This window comes from Octopus bimaculoides, chromosome 15 (genome assembly GCF_046866305.1).
Source record: "Octopus bimaculoides isolate indiv1 chromosome 15, ASM4686630v1, whole genome shotgun sequence".
NCBI classification, from domain to species: Eukaryota; Metazoa; Mollusca; class Cephalopoda; order Octopoda; family Octopodidae; genus Octopus; species Octopus bimaculoides.
This window is the reverse complement of record NC_142942.1, coordinates 30454568-30480776: the sequence shown is the minus strand read 5'-3', so window position 1 is coordinate 30480776 and position 26209 is coordinate 30454568. Positions and strand designations below refer to the sequence as shown.

Genomic DNA, 26209 nt, shown 5'->3' with positions numbered 1-26209 from the left:
TGCATTTCACTACTTACAGTTTTGAACTGCTAAACATTATTATTGCACTTTCTTAATTTGAATCTTAAACCTTAAAGACTTCATTCATACATTTCTATACATACATGCGTTTTTGAATGCCCATTACTCCGATAATTCTGCATTTTTACAGTTACACTTTCTCCATGAGGGTAAATAAATTTTTTTATTCCACAACGTATTTGTTGTGGCTTCATGCAGGCATAGCGTGCATTCGATCCTCAATTGCCAAATTTCACTTAACACTTCAACAGAGCTTTTCTCACAGTAAAACAATAGTTTTTCTGTGAATGACAGCAGTTATCCATTTCCCAGATGCCTTTGCTAAGCAAAATAATTTCTTTGTCTCTCACCAACCTCCGACAACCTCTCTCACCAACCTCCAACAATCTCTCCCTCCTCCAGCTGACAGTTTTTTGTACATTTTCGTGACAGAAAATACACCTTTTGTGGCAGTTATAATGAAATTGCTTTCTTATATCAGAGCAACAAGTCATTTCAATAGAACATTTTTACCCGCGGGAATTACCGGGTACACCAGCTAGTATATATATGTGCATGTCTTTGTGTCTGTATTTGACCCACCACCACTACCACCCCCACATGACAACTGGTGTTGGTGCGTTTATATCCCCATAACTTAGCAGTTTGGCAAAAGGGATGATAGAATAAGTATTGGGCTTAAAATAATAAGTACTAGGGTCAATTTGTTCAACTAAAATGCTTCAAGATGGTGCCCCAGCATGGCCACAGTCTCTTGACTGAAACAAGTAAAAGATAAAAGGTACTGCATGTAGTACTACATTATCCAACAGGTCTTTCTTCTATATAGCAGCAGCTGAGGAAAATTTGACTAATATTTTTAGCAAATTAAATGACTGCAAATAGGTTCCTCTCACTGGTTTGTAGACTCCTATCCTTCATTTGATATATTAAGAAACATGCCTAAGATAAAAGCAAATAAAAATATAACAGATGAAGATGACAGAAACATGCCACACTATATTTCTGTTTATCTAATGTCATTTATGTTTGTATAATAAATTTTATTGGTGCATGCAGACATGCCTTAGGAAAATTTTAAAGGCAACTGCATTGGTTATTCACTGTCAGATAAGCCATGATTAACAGAAGTATGTTTGTAAGTAAACTAGTCAGCTGGTAGGGAAAATATTTTTTTAATGAATACACAGATTAACACAGACACACACACACAAACACACACATACTTGCATGCATGTGGACGTGCACACACTAGAGTTAAGGAGGAGGACTTTACATAAATTTCACATGTACACACATATAGATCAACACAGGCACACAAAAACACACAATAATTAAAAACGAGTACATTATATTTTTTAAATAAGCACACACATGCGCGTACACATACACACACATAAAGCTTAAATTTCTGAATATGTACACATCAGCAAACATACTTATAGTTAAGGAAGAATATACTACATATGTTTATCTATACACAACATAACACCATACACATGCATACATAAGCAAACACATAAATAACACATACAACAGTGAGAGACAAGGCAGTCATGTTTATTTGATTCGCCAGAAAAAGTAGCCAGATATCTTTCTTATATCACACTCTACTAACTTAAAAATGAAAGAAGGCAATGGACAATATATTCTTAGAAGCATAAAAAGATGGAATAGTCTCAGATTGTTTTGATCATAGATCTACTCACTTAGTACTGACCTAGTGTTAAATAATAACAACACAACAATTTTTGCTGCTGAGCTTAGAAGACAAATTTCAACTTACCTCTTGGTGTAGTAAATCTTTTCTCTTGCCTTTTGGTTCACCTGTAATGTATAATAGTTACTCTATTAATATATATATATATATATCTGTAAAAATATGTGACACTTATTCAGTAGCCATGATAAAACTCTGAGTTTCGGATGCCAGGGTGGGAGCCTACACCAACATCTCTTCAGTTATCCGGCCAATTGAAAATTCCTATGAAAAATGACCATTAAAAACAAAGAGAAATTACTGTGTAGTGACAAGGTCAAAACACGTCTATATTATCACATGCAAGCATATATCCATATACGCACGCACATATCTCTATATATGCGCGCATATATCTACATACGCACACATCCATGCGCACACTCACAAGCGCGCACATATAAAGTTCCTGGTATGTGTCTATAAACGTACAGGAAAAAAGTTTGGAGGGGAGAAAACAGAAATATATGTATGGAAAAATACATACATATATATATATATATATATATATATATATATATATATATATCATAATATCAAGGGCTATTACTGTGCGTAAAAGCCACATGCTTTAATGGGACTCTAAAGTTGGTTTACACGCTGGCTACTTGATAAAATCTTATATAGATTTTATCCTTATATTTACACACACACACACACACACACACACACACACACACACATATATTAATATATACAGTACATAGCTATGAGCTACTAATAGTTTCATGCATTGAAAATCTTATCTAAGCAGGTTTTTAAAACACATCTAGTGTAATCTCTAGGCTCTGGGCACATGGCCAAAACAAGTTGATCTTACTTGAATGGAAAAGTAAACTGTATGTATGTGTATGTATATACATGAGTGAAAATGAAAATAAATATGATAATTGCTTTTAAATTAGATCTGATAGCATATAAGTGTCATTCTACCTTTCATGTACAAAAAACAGAAAATAAATAAAAATGAAAACGAAAAGAAAACTTATATTAGATGTGTGCAACAACTAATTGATTAGAAATGGATAAGTAACTGATGATAAACAATTTCATAAACACTTGGGAACCTGTGAAAGAGGTAGATCCAGGAAGATGTGGGGCAATGGATAACAAAAGATTTTCAGATGTTGAGCCTCACAGAGGAGATGACAAGGGACTGAAACTTCTGGTGATATGCTGTGTTTGAGAAGACATGGCAAGCTAAATAAAATTGTGGCCATTCATACATACATAGAGACATGTCCTTTATGGCTATGCCACTCCTCTCCAATCTGTCTTCTGTCAAAACTCTCACTCACAACCCATCTTCCCACTACCCTGATCATTGCACATTGAAGACCCCTCTACTTTGCCTCATATCCACACACTCACTCTCCATGCCCTCTCATCCCAGTCACTCCAATTTGTCTCACCATCACTTGCTGCAGTCACCTCTTCCATCATCTCTAAACATCTCCCCTCACACTCTTATGGAACATACCTCTTTATCCCATCTGCACCACTTATACAGCTATTCATGGGTAGGTTCCAATGCATCTCCAACACCATAGGTTTCTCTCTCCCTCATTCTGACTGTCTCTCTATCTTTCACTCTATCTCTCTTTTCTCTTTCTCTGTTTTCCTACTGGAGTAGCTATGTATCTCCTCTAAAGTAAGACACCTATATATATCCCTTTATTATACTCTAATTGCTCACTTGGCACAAACCACTTCCCTTAGTTCCACTCCCTCTCCCAGATGAAAGGTCTTTGTCTTGCAAGTTACTTGGCGACCCCACTGGTGTTGGGCCATGTAAAAAGTAACAGTGGTGGTTCCACATAAAAAACACCCAGTACACTTTGTAAAGTGGTTGGCATTAGGGAGGGCATCCAACAATAGAAACCATACCAAAGTGGACAATGGAGCCTGGTGAAGCTCTCTGACTTGCCAGTGTCTGTCAAACTATCCAACCCATGCCAGCATGGAAGACAGATGATGATAATGATTTTGACATGAAGCCACAAATTTTAAGGCAAGATGTAGTTGATTAATCAACATATAACGTACATACAAAAACACATATAAAAAACTATAAAAGAATAAGAGAATAATCCCAATAGTAGTGTTTATCATTCACAAAAGAAAGCAAAGCAAAGTTGACCCCTAGTAAGATTTAAACTTTGACATAAATGGACAGAATTCTTAAAACCAAAAAGAAAAGTTAGAATTGTTTTATTTACCATCAGTCTCTAAAGATAACATATTTTGTAGGAATCAGGTTCAGTCTTTTGTAGCCACAATTTAACACACTATACAGTGTCTAATGAGGTTGGAAAACCACATTAAACACTCTACTGTAGCCAATGCATTCCAATATTTCTATTGCATTCTGTTTATTTATTTATTCTTTTGACGAATTAGATTTTGTTGCCCATATAATCTACACCTTACTCAGTGCATAATATAGTAAATAATGGTTGTTCATGTACTTCAAGTCTAAATAATAGGTAACTAAAAATTAAAGAAAAATCTTTTTTATTTAGGTTAGTTCAGTTGTTTAGGTAGTTAGGTATGTTGAGAGGATACGATGATAACAAGTTCACATTAACAACAATAATAATACTTGTTTCAAATTTTAGCACAAGGCCAGCAAATTTAGGAGGGGATAACTTGATTATACCAATCCCAGGGTTCCACTGGTACTTATTTTAACGACCCCAAAAGGATGAAAGGTGAAGTCAACCTTGGTGGAATTTGAACTCAAAATGTAAAGACAGACAAAATGCCGCTAAGCATTTTGCCCAGCATGCTAAAAATTCTGCCAACTTGTTACCTTACAACAACAATAATATTGTCTGCATTCGTTGACACATTGTTGGAAGAAGTGTATCAGACATTTATCCACTAGACCCAAGATGGATAAAAATCAAACTCCAAATGATGGGATTTGAAGAGAGAGAAACACTTAAAAATAAAACTATAAAACTGTAGGACATTAAGTCTGGAGTTCTACAGTATTACACTGTAACAGTAATTATTGTCAACCTATTCATAAAACATGCATGATTTCTAAAGCTATTATACAATTTAATTACATAATTCTACCAAAAATATTTACAGTCAGTTTTATGTTCTATTTCAAGTATTAATTTTTGATACAGTTAAAAACATTATGCAGATTCTAAAATTACAAAGGCTGTAATACCAGTTGTTTACCATCTGTCAAAATAATTAGATCTTTGTATTTTTGAAAAAAATATTTTCTTTGCATGTTTAAATTCATTTTGTGAATATATAAAATGATTTCTTCATGGGTGGGCAATTTTCCTTAGAAAATTTCCCCTAATATATAAGAGGTTATAATAGACATGTATACTTTCCAAGGGAAAACATTCTCTCATTCTGGAGGGTAAACTCTGAATCCAGGAAAACTGGCACAAATCTATGAGCGACATTTTGTCCACAGGGGAGTTCCATAAGTTAAGTTGCTATGAGTAGAGTAGAATTTAATGTCTGTTCTTATTACAATCCTCACAACATACCGGGTCCCCCTTTTCCTTCTATGAAAAACACTGCTATAATATATATATATATATATATATATATATATATATATATATATTAGATGCAAAAGGAATTAAAATAGAAGATTAAGAAACAAGACTAGTGGTAGGGAGAATTTATACTCAGTAGTAAGAATCAAATGTCAGCTAATAAGAACCTGTGAGGAAATGTATACAGAGAAAAACAATGGATCTTTCATTCACATTCTGATCTGGAGGTTTAAATTGTGTTTTTATGTTGGTTTTTAAAGATGGGATTGTGACTAAACCAAAACAGTGGACCCATGGACATGCACAAAGACAGCACAAGAGACAGAAAATCTAATTATGAAGGAAATGCTTTGGCATAACCTTTAGCTGTAATAGTTAAAACAAACTAGAGAACTAAAGAACATATATTTATGTGTGTGTGTGTGTGTGTGTGTGTGTGTGTGTGTGTGTGTGTGTGTGTGTGTGTGTGTGTGTGAGTGTGTGTGTGCATGCGTGTGTGCATGCATATGTGACTCTTGCTAATCTTAGACAATGCTGTGTTGTTGTTTTAGTCCATCTGTTGTGCTGTGTTGTAGCAGATTCAGAATAAACATAATTACAATTTGGCTGTATGAATAGACTTTTGGTGAGGCCATTTATGAACACACATAAATAGCAGCTATCCTTGTATAGTTTTAGTTGTTTGTGAACTGATTTTGCAGGGTTTTATATTACTATGGTCCCATGGAAAAACATGTATCATACAACATTTTTATTTTCCATTTATTATTGTTTTAAAAATTTATTTTAGATCAGGGATAGTTATTCATGTCTGTCTAAATACCTATTTATCTTTCTATCTCCATCACATAGTGTTTAATTACATAGATTGGCACTTTGGTAGTGCAGATATGTTCTACTTGATTTTGCTGCCCAACAAGATAGTTTTTGTGACATAATGTGATACCAAAGAAACTACCTGGGATATCTTTCCTAAAATTATACACAAGAATTGCAAGGCTTTTCATATTTCATTGTTTCTAACAAGACTCAAAATGTCTTTCATATTTCATCTTTAACATAGAAATTCTTGCCAGCATGGAAGGCAGATGTTAAATGATGATGATGATGTATTGCAGAGTTTTAAAAGGTATTTAAGGCTTTTGAAAATCCACAACAATGTTTAAGCATCTTGAATAAGATGTATGATTCATAAAATGAGATAAGCAATAACTGTCAATATTTTTTCTCAATTTCAAACTTAGATCACAGAATGTGTAACCCTTCTCTATGTCAACAAATACCAAGTTTCGGGGCTTATTCATGATCACCATCATATGTCCTAACTTTCTATATGTAGTGTACCAGTAATTTCCTGCTCATCTCCAGTGTCAATCTTCACAAAGTAAAATGATAGAGAATTATGAATCTAATGTACACATATACGATATATGTGTGTATTAGCATATAAGGTTAATACTGGGTATGTACAAATGGACATATATGACTACTTTCATCCCCTTCTTACCCCTCTCTTTACTGGGTCTTAATATGGATGCCATATGAGAGGGAGAAAAATTATACTTCATTGAATCAAATTCACAATGTACACTCCACTACCTGGCAAACATTTACACAGATCTTTTCAAAAACAAACAAAAGCCCCTCAGCAACTACCTTCCTGTTGTCCCACCCAAGTATACAATTTTAGGGCTGCAAACATCAACATTGGCACAATGAAGGGGAAATCTGTTGAGATTGCTGAAATGATAGAGTGTCGTCAAGTCGATATGTGATGTGCAAGAAGTGAGATGGAAAGGAACCTCAGCTAGATTCCTCACAGGTAAGAAACAGAGGTTTAAATTCTGGATAGGCAGGAGTGATGGAGTGGGTGGCGTAGGCATACTCTTAGCAGAAAAGTGGGTAGATAAGGTAACTGAGGTAGTCAGAGTGTGCGATAAGGTTATTAAGCTGATTAACAATTACATTTATCTCTGCCTATGCTCCACAGGCTGGGCTAGCTGATGATCAGAAGGGCCGATGTTACAAGGTCCTTTTGCAGACTACCTCAATGACAAATGACAGAGACTCCGTTATTGTGGCTGGCAACTTTAATGGACATGTTGGGTAGCATACCCATGGGTTCCATGGTGTGCATGATGGTTATGGCTTTGGCGCTGAGAATGCTACTTGAGTTCTGTGATCTTATGATCTGCAACACTAACTTTAGAAAGCCAGCCAGCCAGCCACCTATTACTTATCAGTCTGGTGGGAATATAAGCCAGGTTGATTCTCTCCTCACCAGGCAAGGAGACAGGCAGATGCTAACAAATGTGAAGTCTTTCCCAGGTGAAGAGTGTACACCTCAACATAGGCTACTAGTCAGTGACTTCAGAATTAGGCTTAGAGAGACTCAAAGACATAATCCACACTGAAAGATTATAGAAGCTCAAAAACCTAGCAAACCAACAAAAGTTTAGAGACATTCTACTAGAGGCCTCTGATGATAGAGAGGAGGAGGAAGGGACATATAGCTTAGAGGACAACTGGAAGTTCCTGCAGGACAATTTACTGGGTGCTGCTGACCAAATTTATGGTTGATGCAAAGTCCCAGCCAGGCCAAGGGTGACTTGGTGGTGGAACAAGGAGGTGGACAGTGCTATAAAAGCAAAGAGACAGGCCTGGAAAGACTGGGAAAATGGTGGAAGCAAAGCATTGTATCAGGGAGCTGGTGGTCTCTAAGGAAGCTAAGAATAGAGGAGTAGCTTGTTGGAGCAGTTCAGGCCATGTACAGCAATGATGTCAGTAAGGTGAGAGTCAGCCTTGAATACAGTGATGACTTTAATGCACAAGTTGGAGTACACCAGGGATCAGTTCTTAGTCCACTTTTATTCATCATAGTTCTCCAGGCCATAACAGATGAATTCAAAACTGGATGCCCATGAGAACTACTATATGCTGATGATCTTGCTCTTATTGTAGAATCTGAAGCAGAATTGGGGAAGAAGTTCTGGGTTTGGAAGCAAAACCTGGAATCAAAGGGTCTTAAAGTTAATTTCACTAAGACTGAAGTTGTTGATAGTGAGAAAGGAGATAAGATTCTCATTCCGACTGGCAAATGACCCTGTTCAATATGCAGGAAGAAAGTGAGATGTAATTCCATTTGCTGCACCAAGTGTAAGCTATGAACACATAAGAGATGCAGTTGAACTGTGGGAAGGTTATCAGATAAGGCTGCTTTTGTGTGAGGTAGATGCACAGGGACAGTAAGTATTAAGAGCACGAGGGACTAAACTCTCTCAAATGCCCAGGAAGCTCCCGTGAGGTAGTAGATAGTTTCTGCTATTTAGGCGACCAAATAAGTAATGGTGGTGGGTGCTCTGAAAGTATTGCTCTAGAATAAGAATAGAATGGAGGAAGTTCAGAGAACTACTACCTCTGTTGGCAGCAAAAGGACACTCTCTCAGAGTGAAAGGTACATTGTATGATGCTTGTGTGAAAATGGCTATGTTATATGGTAGTGACACATGGACTCTGACTGCAGAGGACATGTTTAGGCTGGAGAGGAATGAAGGTAGTATGCTTCGTTGGATTTGCAACATCAGAGTGCATGACCGACAAAACAACTGTATTGAGAGAAAAGTTGGACATAAGAGGGATTAAATGTGGTATGCAAGAGAGGAGAATGCATTGGTTTGGATACGTAATGCGTATGAGTGAAGACAGTTGTATTCAGAAGTGCCTGTCTCTGAAAGTGGATGGTACCTGTGGAAGAGAGAGACCCAGGAAGACATAGGATGAAGTGATAAGGACTGATCTTAGGATGTTGGGGCTCACAGAAGAAATGACAGTCGACCAAAATGTTTGGTGATATGAGGTCCTTGGGAAGACCCATCCATGAAACTGAGTGTTAGAAGAGTTGTGTCCCTCCCACATGTAACAACACACTTTTCACCCACTCTACCCTAAGAAATTGAACTACAACTCCTCTTCTAACTGCATCTTTCTCTTCCTCACATGTCCTCTTCATAAATTATAATCGTTTCCAATCCCCTTTCTTTCCCTCACTGCCCTGCTCACTGTATTGTTGCTCCCCACACTCACAACACCCACACCCTATTTTTCTAACTTGGTTCTACACTCATATTCTTGTTACTTGTGAGTATATCCTAGCATTACACCATCTCTCTTCTACTCTTTCTTACACTTTTTCTATTACCTACTCTCTCTCTCTTTCCCTTTGGTCACTCTCTCACCCCTTCTCTTGTTTTTCCTCTGACTAGGTAACCAAGTATCTCCTTCACATCAGCACACTTGTTTCTGGCCTCTTTCTTGTATCACTCTCTCATTCTCTCTCAATGGCTAACCATGTACCTCCTCTATAGCAAGACACCTATTTCTGCCTCTCTAGCTTTCTGTTAGACTCAAACCTTTCATCATTTGATACTAGATCATCTCCTCTAATGCCTCCTCTGTTGTGGCAAGACACCTGCTTCTGTTTCTCTGTCTCTTTGTCACACTCTAACCTTTCATCATTTGACACAAGTTCCCCTCCTCAAATGCCCTGCCCCTCTCATAATTACTTGTCTTGTGAGTTACTTGGTTACCCTACCAGTGCTGGTGCCACATTAAAAGCATCCAGTCCACACTGTAACATGATTGGCATTTGGAAGGGCATCCAGCAGTAAAAATCATGCCAAAACTAACTTTGCTTGTGTCATATAAAAAGCACTGAGTCCATTCTGCAGAGTGGTTGGTGTTAGGAAGGGCATTCAGCCATAAAATCCCTACCAAAACAGACACAGTGGCCTCGGGCAGTTTTTCTACCTGGCAGGCTCCTGTCTGCCATCCTACCCTTGCATGGAAGATGGACATTAAATGATGATGATGATAGAAGAATAAAGCATAAACCAGGATACTAGTAAGGAGAGACTTATTTCTCAATTGCCATAAAACCAGAACTAAACAATAGCCCTTCAAAAGGAAGGAGTGATGCACTATGTTATATAATTGAATGTCTTTTTGATGCACTAACTGTTCAAAATTAAATATAAGATTGGTTACTTTTGTTAAACTGTGATAGACTGAAGCAAGAGTTATAGGAGAGTGAGACAACATAGAAATTAAGTTATATTAAGTTATAACTAATTATCAGTTCAGTTATAATTATAACTAATTATCAGTTTAGTTATAATTATAACTAATTATCAGAATTAAGTTATAACTAATTATCAGCTCAAACATTTCAGTAGTTTCTTATGTTATCTTCTTAGATAGATGACTGTATGAACACAAAGTATGTGCATGTACACACAAAAGATATATATATAAAGTTCAATAAATTATTAAATTCTCAGTCAAAACCTAGTTATTTTATAGTTAACTAGCAGAGAAACCCAGTGTTGATGGGATTAAAATGGCATAGTTTTTTTATTGTTTTACTTATTTCGGTCATGTGAGTGTGGCCATGTCGGAGCACCACCTTTAGTTGAAGAAATCAACTCCAGGATTTATTCTTTGTAAGCTTAGTGCTTATTCTATCGGTCTCTTTTTCTGAATTGCTAAGTTATGGGGGATGTAAGCACACCAGCATCAGTCGTCAAGTGATGTAGGGGGGGGGACAAACACGGACACACAAACTCACACATACACAGATATGTATGTATATATATATATATATATATATATATATATATATATATATATATATATATGTATGTATGTATGTATGTATGTATATACGACAAGATTCTTTTAATTTCCGTCTACCAAATCCACTCACAAGGCTTTGGTCAGCTCGAGTCTATAGTAGAAGACACTTGCCCAAGGTGCCACACAGTGGGACCGAACCTGGAACCATGTGGTCGGTAAGCAAGCTACTTACCACACAGCCACTCATATATATATATATATATATATATATATATATATAAAATATATATATATATTTTATATATATATATATGTAAAATATATATATATATATATATATATATATATATATATATATATATATAAAATATATATATATATATATATATATATATATAAAATATATATATATATATATAAAATATATATGTATATATATTATATATATATATATATATATTATATATATAGTATATATATTTTCTATATATATTATATATATAATATATATATATATATTATATCATATATATATATATATATATATATATTTAAAATTATAATACAGGGTATCAAGAGATACTACCACGCTGAAAAAATAGCAGTCAAATCCTGACTCTAAAACCACAATTTTTATTGTGGTTTTAGAGTCAGGATTTGACTGCTATTTTTTCAGCGTGGTGGTATCTCTTGATACCCTGTATTATAATTTTAAATAATTATTACCTTTGATGGTTTTTATTCCCATGCTGACCACTTGATAGGATCAATATTTTAAATATCGATCTTATCCTTATTTATATATATATATATATATATATATATATATATATATATATATATATTATATAAGGCAAGGAGGAAGATAATTGGCAAACATCAACTGGATCTATTTATTAATTACACTCATATGAATAAATAAATAAATAAGAATAAATGAGTGAATATAACACTGCTCTTACAGCTGTTTCTTCTGTGGGGGTCCAGCATGCCAAAGTTGATACATCATACCAATATTATACAAAGATTGTACAAAAATTGAACCCCAGAGCAATTTTACTGCTATTCTATTGCATAGTTTTTAGATTCTAACTAATGACCTCTGTTATATGGCTCATCCTATTAACCCCACCCTATAACATTTTATCTTTACTATATCCCCCATTAGATTGAAATAAGATGTGATCTCACAACCTCTGGATATTATTTTGGAATTTACTTTTTTACTATTTTTTATTACTTTATTTGACTTTTTTACATGTTTAATTCTTATCATTATGGACTCTCTGATGAAGCTTTGGGGTTCAATTTTTGTACAATCTTTGTATAATCTTGGCATGATGTGTCAACTTTGGCATGCTGGAGCCCCTAAGTAGAAACAGCTGTAAGAGTAGAGTTATATTCAATCATTTATTCTATTTATTTAGTTATTTATTCATATGATTGTAATTAATATATATATCTAGCTGATGTTTGTAAGTTGATGTTTGTCAATTAATTATCTTCTCCATTTTCTTCCCTGCCTTATAAATTCTGGTTAAACTTTTGTTTACCTCCACACATACCTATTATTCAATTGCACTATTGCCTTACAACAGTAAGCATTTGGATATATATAGGTATACATCCAGTAGTATATTGGATATTTATTATCCCTTAGATGGTTGTCTAACCTCTAAGTCATATATACATATAATATATATATATATATATTTTTTTTTTTCTTAAAACCTAACGAATTTGACCAGCATGTTGTACTGCTGCCTCTCCCTCTCCCTTCCTATTGTATTCTATCTCTCTCTCTCTCTGAATCACCACTTCCACCATTTCCTCTTCGACTCGCGCACGAACCCCAAACATATAACCAGCTCGCTTTCCAACTCCACCACAATTTCGTACTGGAATCTCTATGCTAATAGAACCCACAACGAAGCTCCATTAGCCCGCGGTACGCTCGCCCTCCCACCCCCTCCACCAGCACCGGAAGTCTTTTTAGATCATCTTCCGCGAACACTGCCTGTGACCTTATACCCCCACTCTTATCGATCTTATAGCGCATAAAGATTGGGTAGTATATGAAGATTGTAGGTATTGTTTTTGTTTATGAACTCTGCCAAATGCAAGCTTTCTTTTCAGGTTCACGACACTGCTTACCCCCATCCCAGGGTCACACGGGCCCACTCCCCTGACACCCACTCCTCCCACACTGTCAAGATTGGCACTCTCAACGTCGGCACGCTGAAAGGTAGGTCTGGTGAGATTGTTGAGATGCTTGAACGGCGACGCGTAGATCTGTGCTGCATCCAAGAAGTAAGATGGAGCGGAGGTTCTGCGAGGTTCCTCACAGGCAAAGAACACAGGTACAAGTTTTTCTGGGCAGGGAACACTGACGGAGTCGGGGGCGTGGGTTGATAAGGTAATCGAGGTAGTTAGAGTATGTGACAGAGTACTTAAGATTAGACTAGTGCTTCATCATAGGCTAGCTACTGTCATCTCAGCCTATGCACCTCAACCGGGGCTCCCGGTTGGGCTGAAAGACCAATTCTATGACACCCTCTTGCAAACTACCTCGTCGACAAGAGACAGAGACCTTCTCTTTGTGGCTGGTGACTTCAATGGTCATGTCGGACGTCGTGCTGGAGGCTTCCATGGCATACATGGAGGCTATGGCTTCGGTTCCCGCAACGAGGAGGGAACCAGACTGCTGGAGTTCTGTGATGCAACCGATCTTATGGTTTGCAATACTAACTTCAGGAAACCTGCCTGTCACCTAGTCACCTACCAATCCGGCAGACACTCTAGCCAAATCGACTACATCCTCGCCAGAACTAGAGAAAGAGGGAGGCTTATAAATGCCAAAACCCTCCCTGGCGAAGAATGTACACCCCAACACAGATTAGTAGTTAGCGACTTCGAGATCAAGGCAATATGGGTGCCCAGAAGTAGACCGGCTTGGAAGAGAAGGGTATGGAAACTTAAAGACCCTGCAAATGGACAGAGACTTAGAGACAAGTTACTTGAAGCATTTGACGAAATAGAAGGGGATATAGCATCATACAACGTGGAAGACAATTGGAGATTTCTGCGGGACAACCTGTTGAGAGCCACAGACCAGATCTGTGGCTGGTGTAAAGTCCCCTCTCGACCCAGAGTAACGTGGTGGTGGAACAAGGATGTAGACGGGGCTATTAGACAAAAGAAACAGGCTTGCACTAAATGAGGCTGCAAAGAAAGAGGTCTGGAGATGCCACTACGATAGATTGCTTAATAAAGAGAATGAATAGGAGAAAGAGAGCCTGCCATATGTCGACCCAACAGAGGGACCAGCTATCTGAGTTGACAGTACCAGGGTAGATAGAGCAATTAAGAGTATGAAGACAGGGAAAGCCCCCGGCCCATCAGGAATCACTGCAGAGATGCTCAAAATATCTGGCAGTGTTGGCTACAGCCTAGTCACCCGTATTACAAACCAGGTGATACATGAAGGAGTCATACCCAATGACTGGTGTAGCAGCATCATAGTAAACTGCTACAAAGGTAAAGGTGACGCTTTAGACACTAATAATTACAGAGGCATCAAGCTGTTAGATCAGGTTATGAAAGTTACGGAGAGGGTCATAGCCCAACTAATTAGGGAGCAAATCAATTTAGATGAGATGCAGTTTGGGTTCGTGCCAGGTAAAAGCACCACTGATGCCATATTTCTAGTGAGACAGCTGCAGGAGAAATATCTAGCCAAGGATAAACCTCTGTACCTGGCCTTTGTTGACATGGAGAAAGCCTTTGACAGGGTCCCCCGATCCCTCATCTGGTGGTCAATGAGGAAACTTGGGATAAAAGAATGGTTAGTAAGAGCTGTGCGAGCCATGTACAGAGATGCTGTCAGTAAGGTGAGGGTTGGAAATGAGTACAGTAATGAATTCCGGGTAGAGGTAGGGGTCCACCAAGGTTCCGTCCTCAGCCCCCTCCTATTTATCATAGTCCTCCAAGCGATCACAGAGGAATTCAAGACAGGTTGCCCCTGGGAGCTCCTCTATGCTGATGACCTTGCACTAATTGCGCAGTCACTATCAGAACTAGAGGAGAAGTTTAAGGTGTGGAAGCAAGGACTAGAATCGAAGGGCCTTAGAGTCAACCTAGCTAAAACCAAAATCCTAATAAGTAGGAAGGTAGATAAAACACAAACCCCTTCAGGTAGATGGCCCTGCTCAGTATGCAGTAAAGGAGTAGGTAGTAACTCTATAAGATGTACCCGGTGCAAGCTATGGACACATAAGAGGTGCAGCAATATCAAAGGCAGATTAACTACGAAGTTAGTTTTTGTATGTGGCAGATGTTCAGGTGCAATAAACACTGTAAACAAACAGGAAACAACTTCTATCTCATTCCAGGGAGAAGAACTAGAGGTAGTCGATAGCTTCCGCTATCTGGGTGACCAAGTTAGTAGTGGGGGTGGGTGCGCTGAAAGTGTAACTGCTAGAATAAGAATAGCCTGGGCCAAGTTTAGAGAGCTCTTACCTCTGCTGGCGACAAAGGGACTCTCACTCAGAGTAAAAGGCAGACTGTATGAAGCATGTGTACGAACAGCCATGCTACATGGCAGTGAAACATGGGCTGTGACTGCTGAGGACATGCGTAAGCTCGCAAGGAATGAAGCCAGTATACTCCGCTGGATGTGTAATGTAAATGTGCATACCCATCAGAGTGTAAGTATCTTGAGAGAAAAGCTGAACATAAGAAGCATCAGTTGTGGTGTGCAAGAGAGACGATTGCGCTGGTTTGGACATGAATGAGGATAGCTGCGTGAAAAAGTGCCACTCCCTAACAGTTGAGGGAACCCGTGGAAGAGGTAGGCCCAAGAAGACCTGGGCTGAGGTGGTGAGGCAAGACCTTCGAACATTGGGCCTCACCGAGGCGATGACTACTGACCGAGACCTTTGGAAATGTGCTGTGCGTGAGAAGACCCGGCAAGCCAAGTGAGATCATTGCCAGGGCCCCTGGACTGGCTCTTGTGCGGGTGGCACATGAGATGCACCATTTTGAGCGTGGCCGTTGCCAGTACCGCCTGACTGGCTCCCGTAGGATTTTCGAGTGAGATCGTTGCCAGTGCCCCTGGACTGGCTTGTGCGGGTGGCACATAAAAGACACCATTTCGAGCGTGGCCGTTTTCGTGCGGGTGACACGTAAAAGCACCCACTACACTCTCTGAGTGGTTGGCGTTAGGAAGGGCATCCAGCTGTAGAAACTCTGCCAAATTAGATTGGAGCCTGGTGTTGCCATCCGGTTTCACCAGTCCTCAGTCAAATCGTCCAACCCATGCTAGCATGGAAAGCGGACATTAAACGATGATGATGATGATGATGATGATATATATATATATATATATATAAAGAAACATTGGTTATAGAACAAACATTGAATTTGAGTCAACAACTTTATATATAACACAATACCTCAAACATTTAATCACATATAAAAATATCACCATGGTTCTTAAACTCATAAAAAATACATATACATAAAAACACAGAAGGTAAAAATATATATCTGAATAAAATGAAATACAAATAGAATGGCCTATCAAAATGACTAAAAATTTGTAAACTACCAAAAAATAGACAAAGATAAAATAAATATCCAATGACTAAAAAAGTTTTATCAAATGATTAAAAATATTTGAAAAAAGTCATTTTACTCTCCTCACATTTTGTTTTGTTTTGTGTTTCCTGTTTCATGTTCACCCTGATGAGGAGGTCATCGCTGTGATACACTTTAGTGCAATTGAACCACAGTGGTGAGCTCCCAAAATGGCCATTGATGTATGTGAATTTGACCTATGGAAGTCTGTTTATTTATGAACTTTGGACGTACTTGTGTGAATCCGTTGTATGATAGATGAGAAGGACGGATTCACTGAACTTTGAACCTAACTAAAATGTAAGACTACAAAATTATTGAACATTTTCTTCTTCCTGCTTGTTCCTTACACTTTCTTTCCCTCTATTCCCTTTTGTTTACCTTTGCTTTCTTCATTCTGTTGATGTATATGAATTGCAACGATGTAAATACATATTTACCCCAGCCTGATATACAGATGCAGTGTCTATGCTAAAGTGCATGCACTAAAAAAAAAAAAAATGAGGACTTGAAATTCATTGGATAGGCCTGGGCAGAGAAGTGTAGCATGGTAACAAAGCCCAAATCCAGTCTATGATGAGCGCCAATGAGTGCATACCCTCTAATTTCAAATAGTTGAATGTGGTTTTCTAGCAGCGTTTTACAAAGCAGTTCTTGATGAATGACAGGCTAAAGGGAGCACTTTAATGCCTGCCTCAACAGTTTGCCATAATTGTTGGACGTGGTAGACATGGTGAACTCCTGCACAAGACATAGATTGCTGGTAGCTATGGTGAAAGAAGTGGTGTGGTAAACTTGTCTGAAAGGTGTGAAGACAGACATTTTCCTCTCCAGCCAGGCTCTGATCAACTTCTTGAAGTAATACTTGAAGAGGAAGGTAAGAGTAGAGAGGCAGATGCTGCTTTCTAGTGTGTTTAACAATAGGTGGGTATGAGTGGTGAGACTAGTGAGGCTGAATGGGTCACCCAGAGTAAGGGAGGGAAACAGGGAGACTATCTCATCATCATCATGATTATTATTAGTTGTGTTAATATTGTTACTATTACAAAAAATATATTTGAAGTGTTTTTGAAATGTCATTATGGCAATTGAAATTAAAAGCACATGTGTGCATATATAAACACATATATGTATATAAATATCTTTGTATGAATAAACATATTGATATATATATTTAATTATATATAAACACTCACACATTAGCAATGTAAATGAATACTTCTCACAAATTTTAAAAGAAATGATAAAATATATATTTTCCCAAATTTCTTGGTATATGAAAAAAGTTTTCTCTTGCTTTTTTCTAATTCTGATTTATTAAGTCATTTACTTGTTTATTTATCTCATTTATATATTTCAAATTGTTAATTAATGGATTAACATTTGATCAAAATATGATAGCCTAAATTTCCTGCTGTGACTAATAGTAATAATCCTTGAGATCTTGTTACAAAAAATAATTTCCTAAGAAAGTTAATCAGATCCTTGTGTCAGCAGAGTTTTTATCCAGATCAATCAAGCTTTCTCTCTCTCTCTCTCTCTCTCTCTCTCTCTCTCTTTCTCTTTCTCCCTCTCTCTCATTTACTCCCAGCCTCCTCTGTTTCTAATGCAAACATCATTGCCAACACAACCATACCAATAACAAAACATTAACATAATTACAAAAATCACCACCCCCACCCTAACACACCACACAATTCTTCTACATAATCACCACATAACTCTCAGCATGAGTCAATATTTGCTGTCCTGCCAGAAATAGCAGCTAAATCTTTTTCAACTCATACTGTACTGCCTCAAATGAAGGACACATTGGATAATGTAGTCCCTACTGTAGTACATTCACACTGTCTCCCTCTTAACAGCAGAGTCCTCATTAGCACAAGCTTAGCCTAACTCTGTTTTAGGACAGTATATTTCCCACAGCTACATGTTCAACCATCAATAAAACACTTAGGAACATAATGTTAATGCTGAAAATATTGTTACAATGCTATCCTAAGATCTTTACTTCAACTTTTCTTCATTCAGTCTATGTACCCTCAGTATACTTCTTAGAATAATTAAATAAAAGATTCTAAATAAATGCAATGGAAGCATTCTACTTTCTTGGTAGTACAGTGCTCTCATGCACAAAATTAAAAAAATACGTTAGTCAGATGGTCAGAAATACTAAAGATATTTGGTAATTTTTTTCCATTAATCTCAGAAATAACCCCTTCTTGGGGAATTGAAGTGTATCTGTTTTCATACATAAGAAGGAACCTCTGATTAGACACTTGACCTGATAGACTTTGCAGCCAAGTTTCCCTTAAATTATATCCTACCATCTTAAAAATGATCATATCTAAGATTACATTTGATAATGTTGATAGTGGATAGCTGATGCTTAAAAAAGAAAAAAAAAGAGGGATAAACAACAATAGTAGAGAGAATCGGTAATGATACTACAGACACAACAGGATAGTTTTTAACTAAAATGTATAAGAACACCGTTGACACTAAAAAGATTTACATTTACATATGCATGTACCTCATCATCATCATTTAACGTCCATTTTCCATGCTGGTATGGGTTGGACAGTTCGCCTGCTAAACACGCTTTTACCTGTGTAAAAGCACAGGTACTTTTACATGGCACCAGTGTGGATACTTTTTATGTGGCACCATCACTCACAAGCCTGCAAGATTAGGATCACTCAGCAGAAGAGGAATGCAGGGGACATGCCTGTATGCAAGGACAACTATGCTTTTACTTAGCAAACTGCCAGGAATCACAGTCCCTTGTCATCCCCTCTGTGAGGCCCAACATCTGAAGATCCTTTCTCACCACTTCACCCTACATCTTCCTGGGTCTACTCTTTCTACATGTTCCCTCCACAGTTAGAGATCAACACTTCTTGATGCATCTATCCTATGCATTACATGACTGTACCCGTGCAGTCTTTTCTTTTGCACACTACATCTGATGCCTCGTAAACCCAGTTTTTCTCTCAAATTATTTAAACTCTGTTATATATGCACACTGACATTACCCATCCAGCAGAGCATACTGGCTTCATTTCTATTAAGCCTTTGCATATCCTCAGTAGCTACAGCCCATGTCTCACTGCCATGTAGCATAGCTGTTCATACACAGTCATCATACAACCTTGCCTTTCCCTTGAGGGTGAGGCCCTTCATTACTAACAGGTAATAGCTCTCTGAACTTTGCCTAGCCTATTCCTGTTTTAGCAGATATACTTTCAAAACAACCTCCTCTACTGCTAACCCAATCACCTAAGTAATGAAAACTGTCTACTACTTCTAAGGATCTTCTTGACATTTGAGGGAGTTTACTTTTGTACATTCCTAGTGTTTAATGTACTTTCACATCTGCCACATGTAAAGACTATTTTCTCTGTTAGTCTTCCAGTGATACTGCTGCACCTCTTATGTGTCCATAGCTTGCACTGGGTACTCTGAATGGAGTTTCTCCTGACATCTTTTCTACATATTGAGCAGGGTCATCTCCCTGAAGGGATCTCTGATTTGTCTGTTTTCCTACTTATTAGGACTTTGGTCTTTGCTAAATTAACTCTAAGGTCCTTTGATTCCAGACCTTGCTTCCATACCTGAAATTTCTTCTCTAGTTCTGGTTGTGATCCTTCAATAAGAAAAAGGCCACTGATATAGAGAAGCTCCCAAGGGCAGCCAGTCTGAAATTCCTCTAGGGGCTGAGAACCAATCCCTGGTGGACTCCTACCAGTACACTAAATTCCTTACTATACTCATTGGCTACATGCACCTTACTGACAGCATCCCTGTACATGGCTTTTCCAGTTCTCATTAAACACTCATCTATCCTTAGCTTCCACATTGACCACCAGGTAAGGAAGAGAGCAACCCTGTAAAAGGCTTTCTCCATGTCAACAAAAGCCAGATACAGAGGTTCATTTTCGGCCAAGTACATCTCCTCAGGAAGACGGTGATGCTTCTATCAGGCACAAACCCAAACAGCATCTCATCTAGGTTAACTCTCTTCCTAATTAATAGAGTTATGACCCTTTTCTGTGATTTTCATCACCTGGTCCAGCAATTTGATGCCTCTGTAATTATTTCTGTCTAAGCCATCACCTTTGCCTTTGTAGCAGTTGACTATAATGCTGTTACACCAATTGTTGGGTACGACTCCCTCATGGACAACCTGATTAACTATATGGGTGACTAGGTGATATCCCACTCTGCCAGATATTCAAAGCATCTCAGCAGTGATTTCCGATAGGCTGGGGGCTTTCCTTGTCTTCACATCCTTAATTGTTCAATCTGCTAGGTTACTGTCGATTTGAATAGCCAAGGACATCCAGCCATAAAAACCATGCCAAAACAGACACAGAAGTATGCAGGCTCTTGTCTAGCCAGCTCCTGTCAAACCATCCAATCCATGCCAGCATGGAAGGAGGGTGTTAAATGATGATGATGATGATGATGAGTCCCTCTATTGGGTCCACATTAGGCAGGCCCTCCTGCTCCCATGCACTCTCTACATTTAGCAACCATATAAATGATGAACACTTTCAAATAAAGAGAAGTAAACTGCTACCAAACACAGCCTGTGGTCTGTTTTTCGATCCTTGATTGAAGATATTTTAAACATACTGCTTACATATAACAAATGGTAGAGATGGAAAATGGAATAGATGATAAACTTTATTGCTAACAATGAATGTTTCAACCCATCTTGCATCAATCCCTTGTGGGTGGAACACTACAACTGGTTGTGGTGCATTCTTTGGTGCAGAAGTGCTTCATCAAGTGATTTTACAAGGCATATCTCATTAAATAAACCCTGTTTCACTTGGGTTTAATATAGCATGTTGTTAGTGACTCTTGGGCAGAAATGGTGAGGGACAGATATATATTAGTACAGCAAAACTTACTTAATCCACATTATAAAGGGGTTTGTGTTAGGAAGGGCATCCAGCAATAAAAGTCATACCAAAATGAACAAAAGTAACATGCAGTAAAAGGGGCTCTATAGTTTTGACAAGGTCAACTCTAGAGTCTGTAGTAAGTTAAAATAGCACCCAGTCCATGTCATGTTAAGTTGTTGGTGATAAGAAGGACAGCCAACAATAAAAACCATGCCAAAAATAATGATATACATCACAGAGTTAACAAGCTATTCCCTATTATTGTGTGGGCTAGCATGGAAAAACAAACAATGATGATGATATTGAGGAGGATGAGGATTGAAAATATGAATATCCACTAGGTTTAACATTTTTACTTAGGAGTTTATAATTCCTTTACAAATTATTCAAGATTTATTTGAAACCCTAACTTTTCTCAGTTCTTTTATTTTGGTAGCAGTTGTTGTATGAGGGAATCGAGAGAATGCTATTATGTCCATTTCTCATTGGTTATTGACATACTTTATCTTTTCTATTCATAACAAGTTTCTTACAGCAACCAGGAAATACACCAAATGCACCCCAAAATAGCAATAACAACAAGAAATAGCTCACTTTTTAATATTTTCAATAAGACCTCCAAAGACCCTTCATAGTGACTCAAAGCTGCTTTATAATTTTCCTTCTTAACCTGAAAAAAAAACGGAAAAGAAAAACAATGGTTATTTACATATACAGAGATGTGTGTGCGTGTGGGTGTGTGTGTGCGTGTGTGCATGCATGTGTGTGAATATGTTTGTGTGATCAACAAACAGCCCAAAGGCTGAATATGCTTTCATAGTAGGTTGTAAATAATGATACTGTTTGTATGGATGGTAATCTTCTTTTCGTGTAGCATGCAAACAATGCCATTTCAAAGGGAAGATACAAACACACACATGTATATGATTGGCTCCCTACTGTCTCCATCTATAAATTTCACTCATAAGGCATTGGTCATCTTGAAGCCATAGTCAAAACCTGACCCAATGACTTACAGTAACATGCATGTGGCTCTGAAGCAAACTTCTTAACTACTCAGTCATACCTATGCTTATAATAGGCCACACCAGTGTCTATCACACATATAAAATGCACAGATGTACAACAAATGTGCACATAGTAGAGAATATTTGTTTGAAGCTGATGAGTCATTTGATTACTACTCTGAGTTTCTTATCAAGAACAGTGATCCAGAGAACAAAGAAATCCTTTTGTGACCCCCAAAAAGTGAGTAGAAAACTGAATAGCAATGGAGTTGTCCTAATCAAAGCACAGTTCAGAATGAATTGGCTTATTTGATCAACATGTGCAACATTTCAAGAATAAGACAAGAAAGAACCAGCAAATGGTTTTTCTTTGGTCTTGTTTGCATGCTGTTTGCTCCAGGATGTAGCTTTCATGACAAGTGAATGCTACATCTTGGAGTCAGCCACCACTGAACTGAAAAGCCTTTAGCAAGCTCCTAGCATACTACTGTAGACCATTCATAGCATGAACAGTTCAAAATGATTCAATGCAACTTGGACATTGCAACTCTTCAAATCTCTAGGTACCTGCTCCCTCCATTCTTTACACACCCATACATTTTGATCAGATAATTTTCAATGGAATTAATTGTTGATAGTTTGATTGTAATATAAACATGTGTTATTAACATCAGAATAACATCCTACATATTAATTAATGGTACAAATACAGTGGAAAGAATAATTAAAAAATAAATTCCATTCTCATGGACGTTTAAATCTGTGCAGCTTCACAGTTTAGAATAAATTATTTCAAGAGAACTTTATTTATCAGTTAAATCTTTCTCAACCAGCCCACCAGTTTCTAAGTAACAGGGCATAATCAAAAGTTCTAACCATGCAGCTGATATAATACAATTAGTCATTTTGGAAAATCCAAACTGCTTTAATGGTATCAAACGTATGTTTTTACTCATGTTGCTAATGTTGTTTTGTTGCAAACAACTTTATGGAATTACGAAAACTAATGATGACCTTAGCTGTTGTTATTGTTGCTAAGCCCTAAGCCAGCAAACTTATTTATCAAAAGCATAATGTGTCTTTCCTTTTTTTAAAATGGTATTGTGTAATTTAAGAAGGACCTGTCTGCTGTTTGTAACATTTCAAGTGCCTATATAGAGAATATCTTTGCAAAGCTGGAAACTTAGATTTCATATAACAAAGTGAAGAGTGGTAGAGAATACTAAGATATTGCAAAATGAGTAAATGTTAGAAGGCTACTGATTAAAATTTTCATTTATTTAGTATTAATTTCTAACATAGGCACAAAGCTGAAATTAAGGGAGTAGGGTTTAGTCTATAGCAATTGCAGTATTTCACTGGTTCTTTATTTCATTGACCACAAAATGATAAAAAGAAAAATTGATTTTGGCAGGATTCATCATCATCATCATCATCATCATCATTAAAAAACATCTTTCATACTGGTACTGTCCAAACCATGCCAGCATGGACAACACATGTTAAATGATGATAATGACAGAAGTGTCTTTATAATATTGATCCTGTATGATTTTCCTAAACACATTTTTACTATATTTCAAACTACTGATACAGTGATTGGGTTGCTTCTGCATGCATCTGTATTCCAAAATAAGAAAGTACTCTTCTTGTAGAACTCCAGCTACCTAACTGGACTGATATATTGATACACCATATCAATTGTAACTTTGCTTCAAAAATCAGTTATATCAAACATCATTCTTTTATACATAAAAACTTTGTCTTTATATCCACTCCTTCATGAACAAATGAATTAATATACACAGTAGGTGCAGGAGTGGCTGTGTGGTAAGTAGCTTGCTTACCAACCACATGGTTCCGGGTTCACTCCCACTGCGTGGCACCTTGGGCAAGTGTCTTCTACCATAGCCTCGGGCCGACCAAAGCTTTGTGAGTGGATTTGGTAGACGGAAACTGAAAGAAGCCTGTCGTATATATGTATATATATATATGTGTATGCATGTGTTTGTGCATCTGTTTGTCCCCCCAACATCACTTGACAACCGATGGTGGTGTGTTTATGTCCCCGTAACTTAGCGATTCGGCAAAAGATACCGATAGAATAAGTACTAGGCTTCCAAAGAATAAGTCCAGGGGTCGATTTGCTCGACTAAAGGCGGTGCTCCAGCATGGCTGCAGTCAAATGACTGAAACAAGTAAAAGAGTAAAAGAGTACATTTGTAATGTAATATGCCATTCAAAGGACTTACATGTTATTGTTGAGCTCTGGTCAACCCTTATTGAGCAGGCTTATGATGCATTTCAATTATGACCACCCTATTTTATCTCAGGCATTGTGAACTTTAGACTACATTATCCAACGTTTGAGGGAAATTCATAGTTAATCCTAACAGGACAGTCAATCCATGGAGGCTTACTTGTTGGCTCAATCTCGATCTACTATAATATTATGTTTTCAGAGTGTGTTGTTGATACATGAGGAAGGGAGGTAGGGGGATATGTATGTAGATATATGTTGGTATGTATATATGTATGTATCAAACATAATCATTTTAATGTCCACTTTTCCATGCTTATATGGGTCAGAGTGTATTGAGGCAGATTTTCTTTGGTCTTCCTGTCACTAACCCTCACCTGTTTCCAGGCAAGGTAATATTTCTCCATAGCCAGACATGTGTTAGCAGACTATTGGAAATAATCAACACAGTGACACACATTTACAACTATTCTGCAATGTCAGGACAAGGAGAAACAAAACATATCTTCACACACACATGCATACATACTCATATTTACATACAAAAATATATTTACATGCATTAGAATGTGACTCGTCATATGACAGATAATATTGGTAGTATACTTTTGTCTCTATGGGTAATATCAGGAAATATGGCGTACATACAATAATTATAATCTAACTTTTATCACATTTCTTGGTGCTTATACAAAGTGATGGAATGAATACTAATTTTTATAGGAAGAATATTTATTACCTTAAATTAAATAAAACAAATTTCTTATTTGTATATCTCTTCCCATGACTAATGTCATTTACTCCCTCTCCACCTCCTCCACATCTATGATCCTTTCTCTCACTGCATCTGTACCTGGCTTTTGTTGACATGGAGAAAGCCTTTCACATGGTCCCCTGATCCCTTATCTGGTGGTCAATGTTGAAACTAGGGATAGATAAGTGGTCAGTAAGAGCTGTACAAGCCCTGTACAGGGATGCTGTCGGTAAGGTGCGGGTTGGCAATGAGTACAGTGAAGAATTCTGGGTAGGAGTAGGGATCCACCAAGGATCAGTCCTTAGACCCCTCTTATTCATCATAGTCCTTCAGGTAATAACAGAAGAATTCAAGACAGGCTGCCCTGGGAGCTTCTCTATGCTGATGACCTTGCTCTAATAGCTGAGTCACTCTCAGAACTAGAGAAGTTTCAGGTGTGGAAGCAAGGTTTAGAATTGAAGGGCCTTTGAGTCAACCTAGCAAAAACCAGTCTTAATAAGTAGGAAGACAGACAAACCACAAATCCCTTCAGGTAGATGGTCCTGCTCGATCTGTAGAAAAAGGCATAGGAAGAAACTCTGGGTGAAAAAGTGTCAGGCCCTAGCAGTAGAGGGAACCTGTGGAAGAGATAGACCCAAGTAGGCCTGGGATGAGGAGGTGAAGCACGACCTATGAACGCTGGGCCTCACCAAGG

At 37.6% G+C, this 26209-nt stretch overlaps 1 protein-coding gene across 9 annotated transcripts in view; it reads right to left on the bottom strand.

Annotated features, from left to right (window-relative positions):
- Positions 1 to 26209, bottom strand: part of LOC106869961 (serine/threonine-protein kinase ULK3) — a 195236-nt gene that overhangs the window by 61935 nt on the left and 107092 nt on the right. For all 9 annotated transcript variants that reach the window (XR_016244447.1, XR_001409483.3, XM_014915938.3 and 6 more), the window contains 2 exons: positions 22089 to 22164; positions 1808 to 1848 (listed from right to left, as the gene is read on the bottom strand). Coding sequence is in view for 7 of the 9 variants with exons in the window: in XM_014915938.3 (XP_014771424.1) it covers positions 1808 to 1848; positions 22089 to 22164 (117 nt within the window). In the remaining 2 variants the exon portion in view is untranslated. The remainder of the gene's footprint in view (positions 1 to 1807; positions 1849 to 22088; positions 22165 to 26209) is intronic.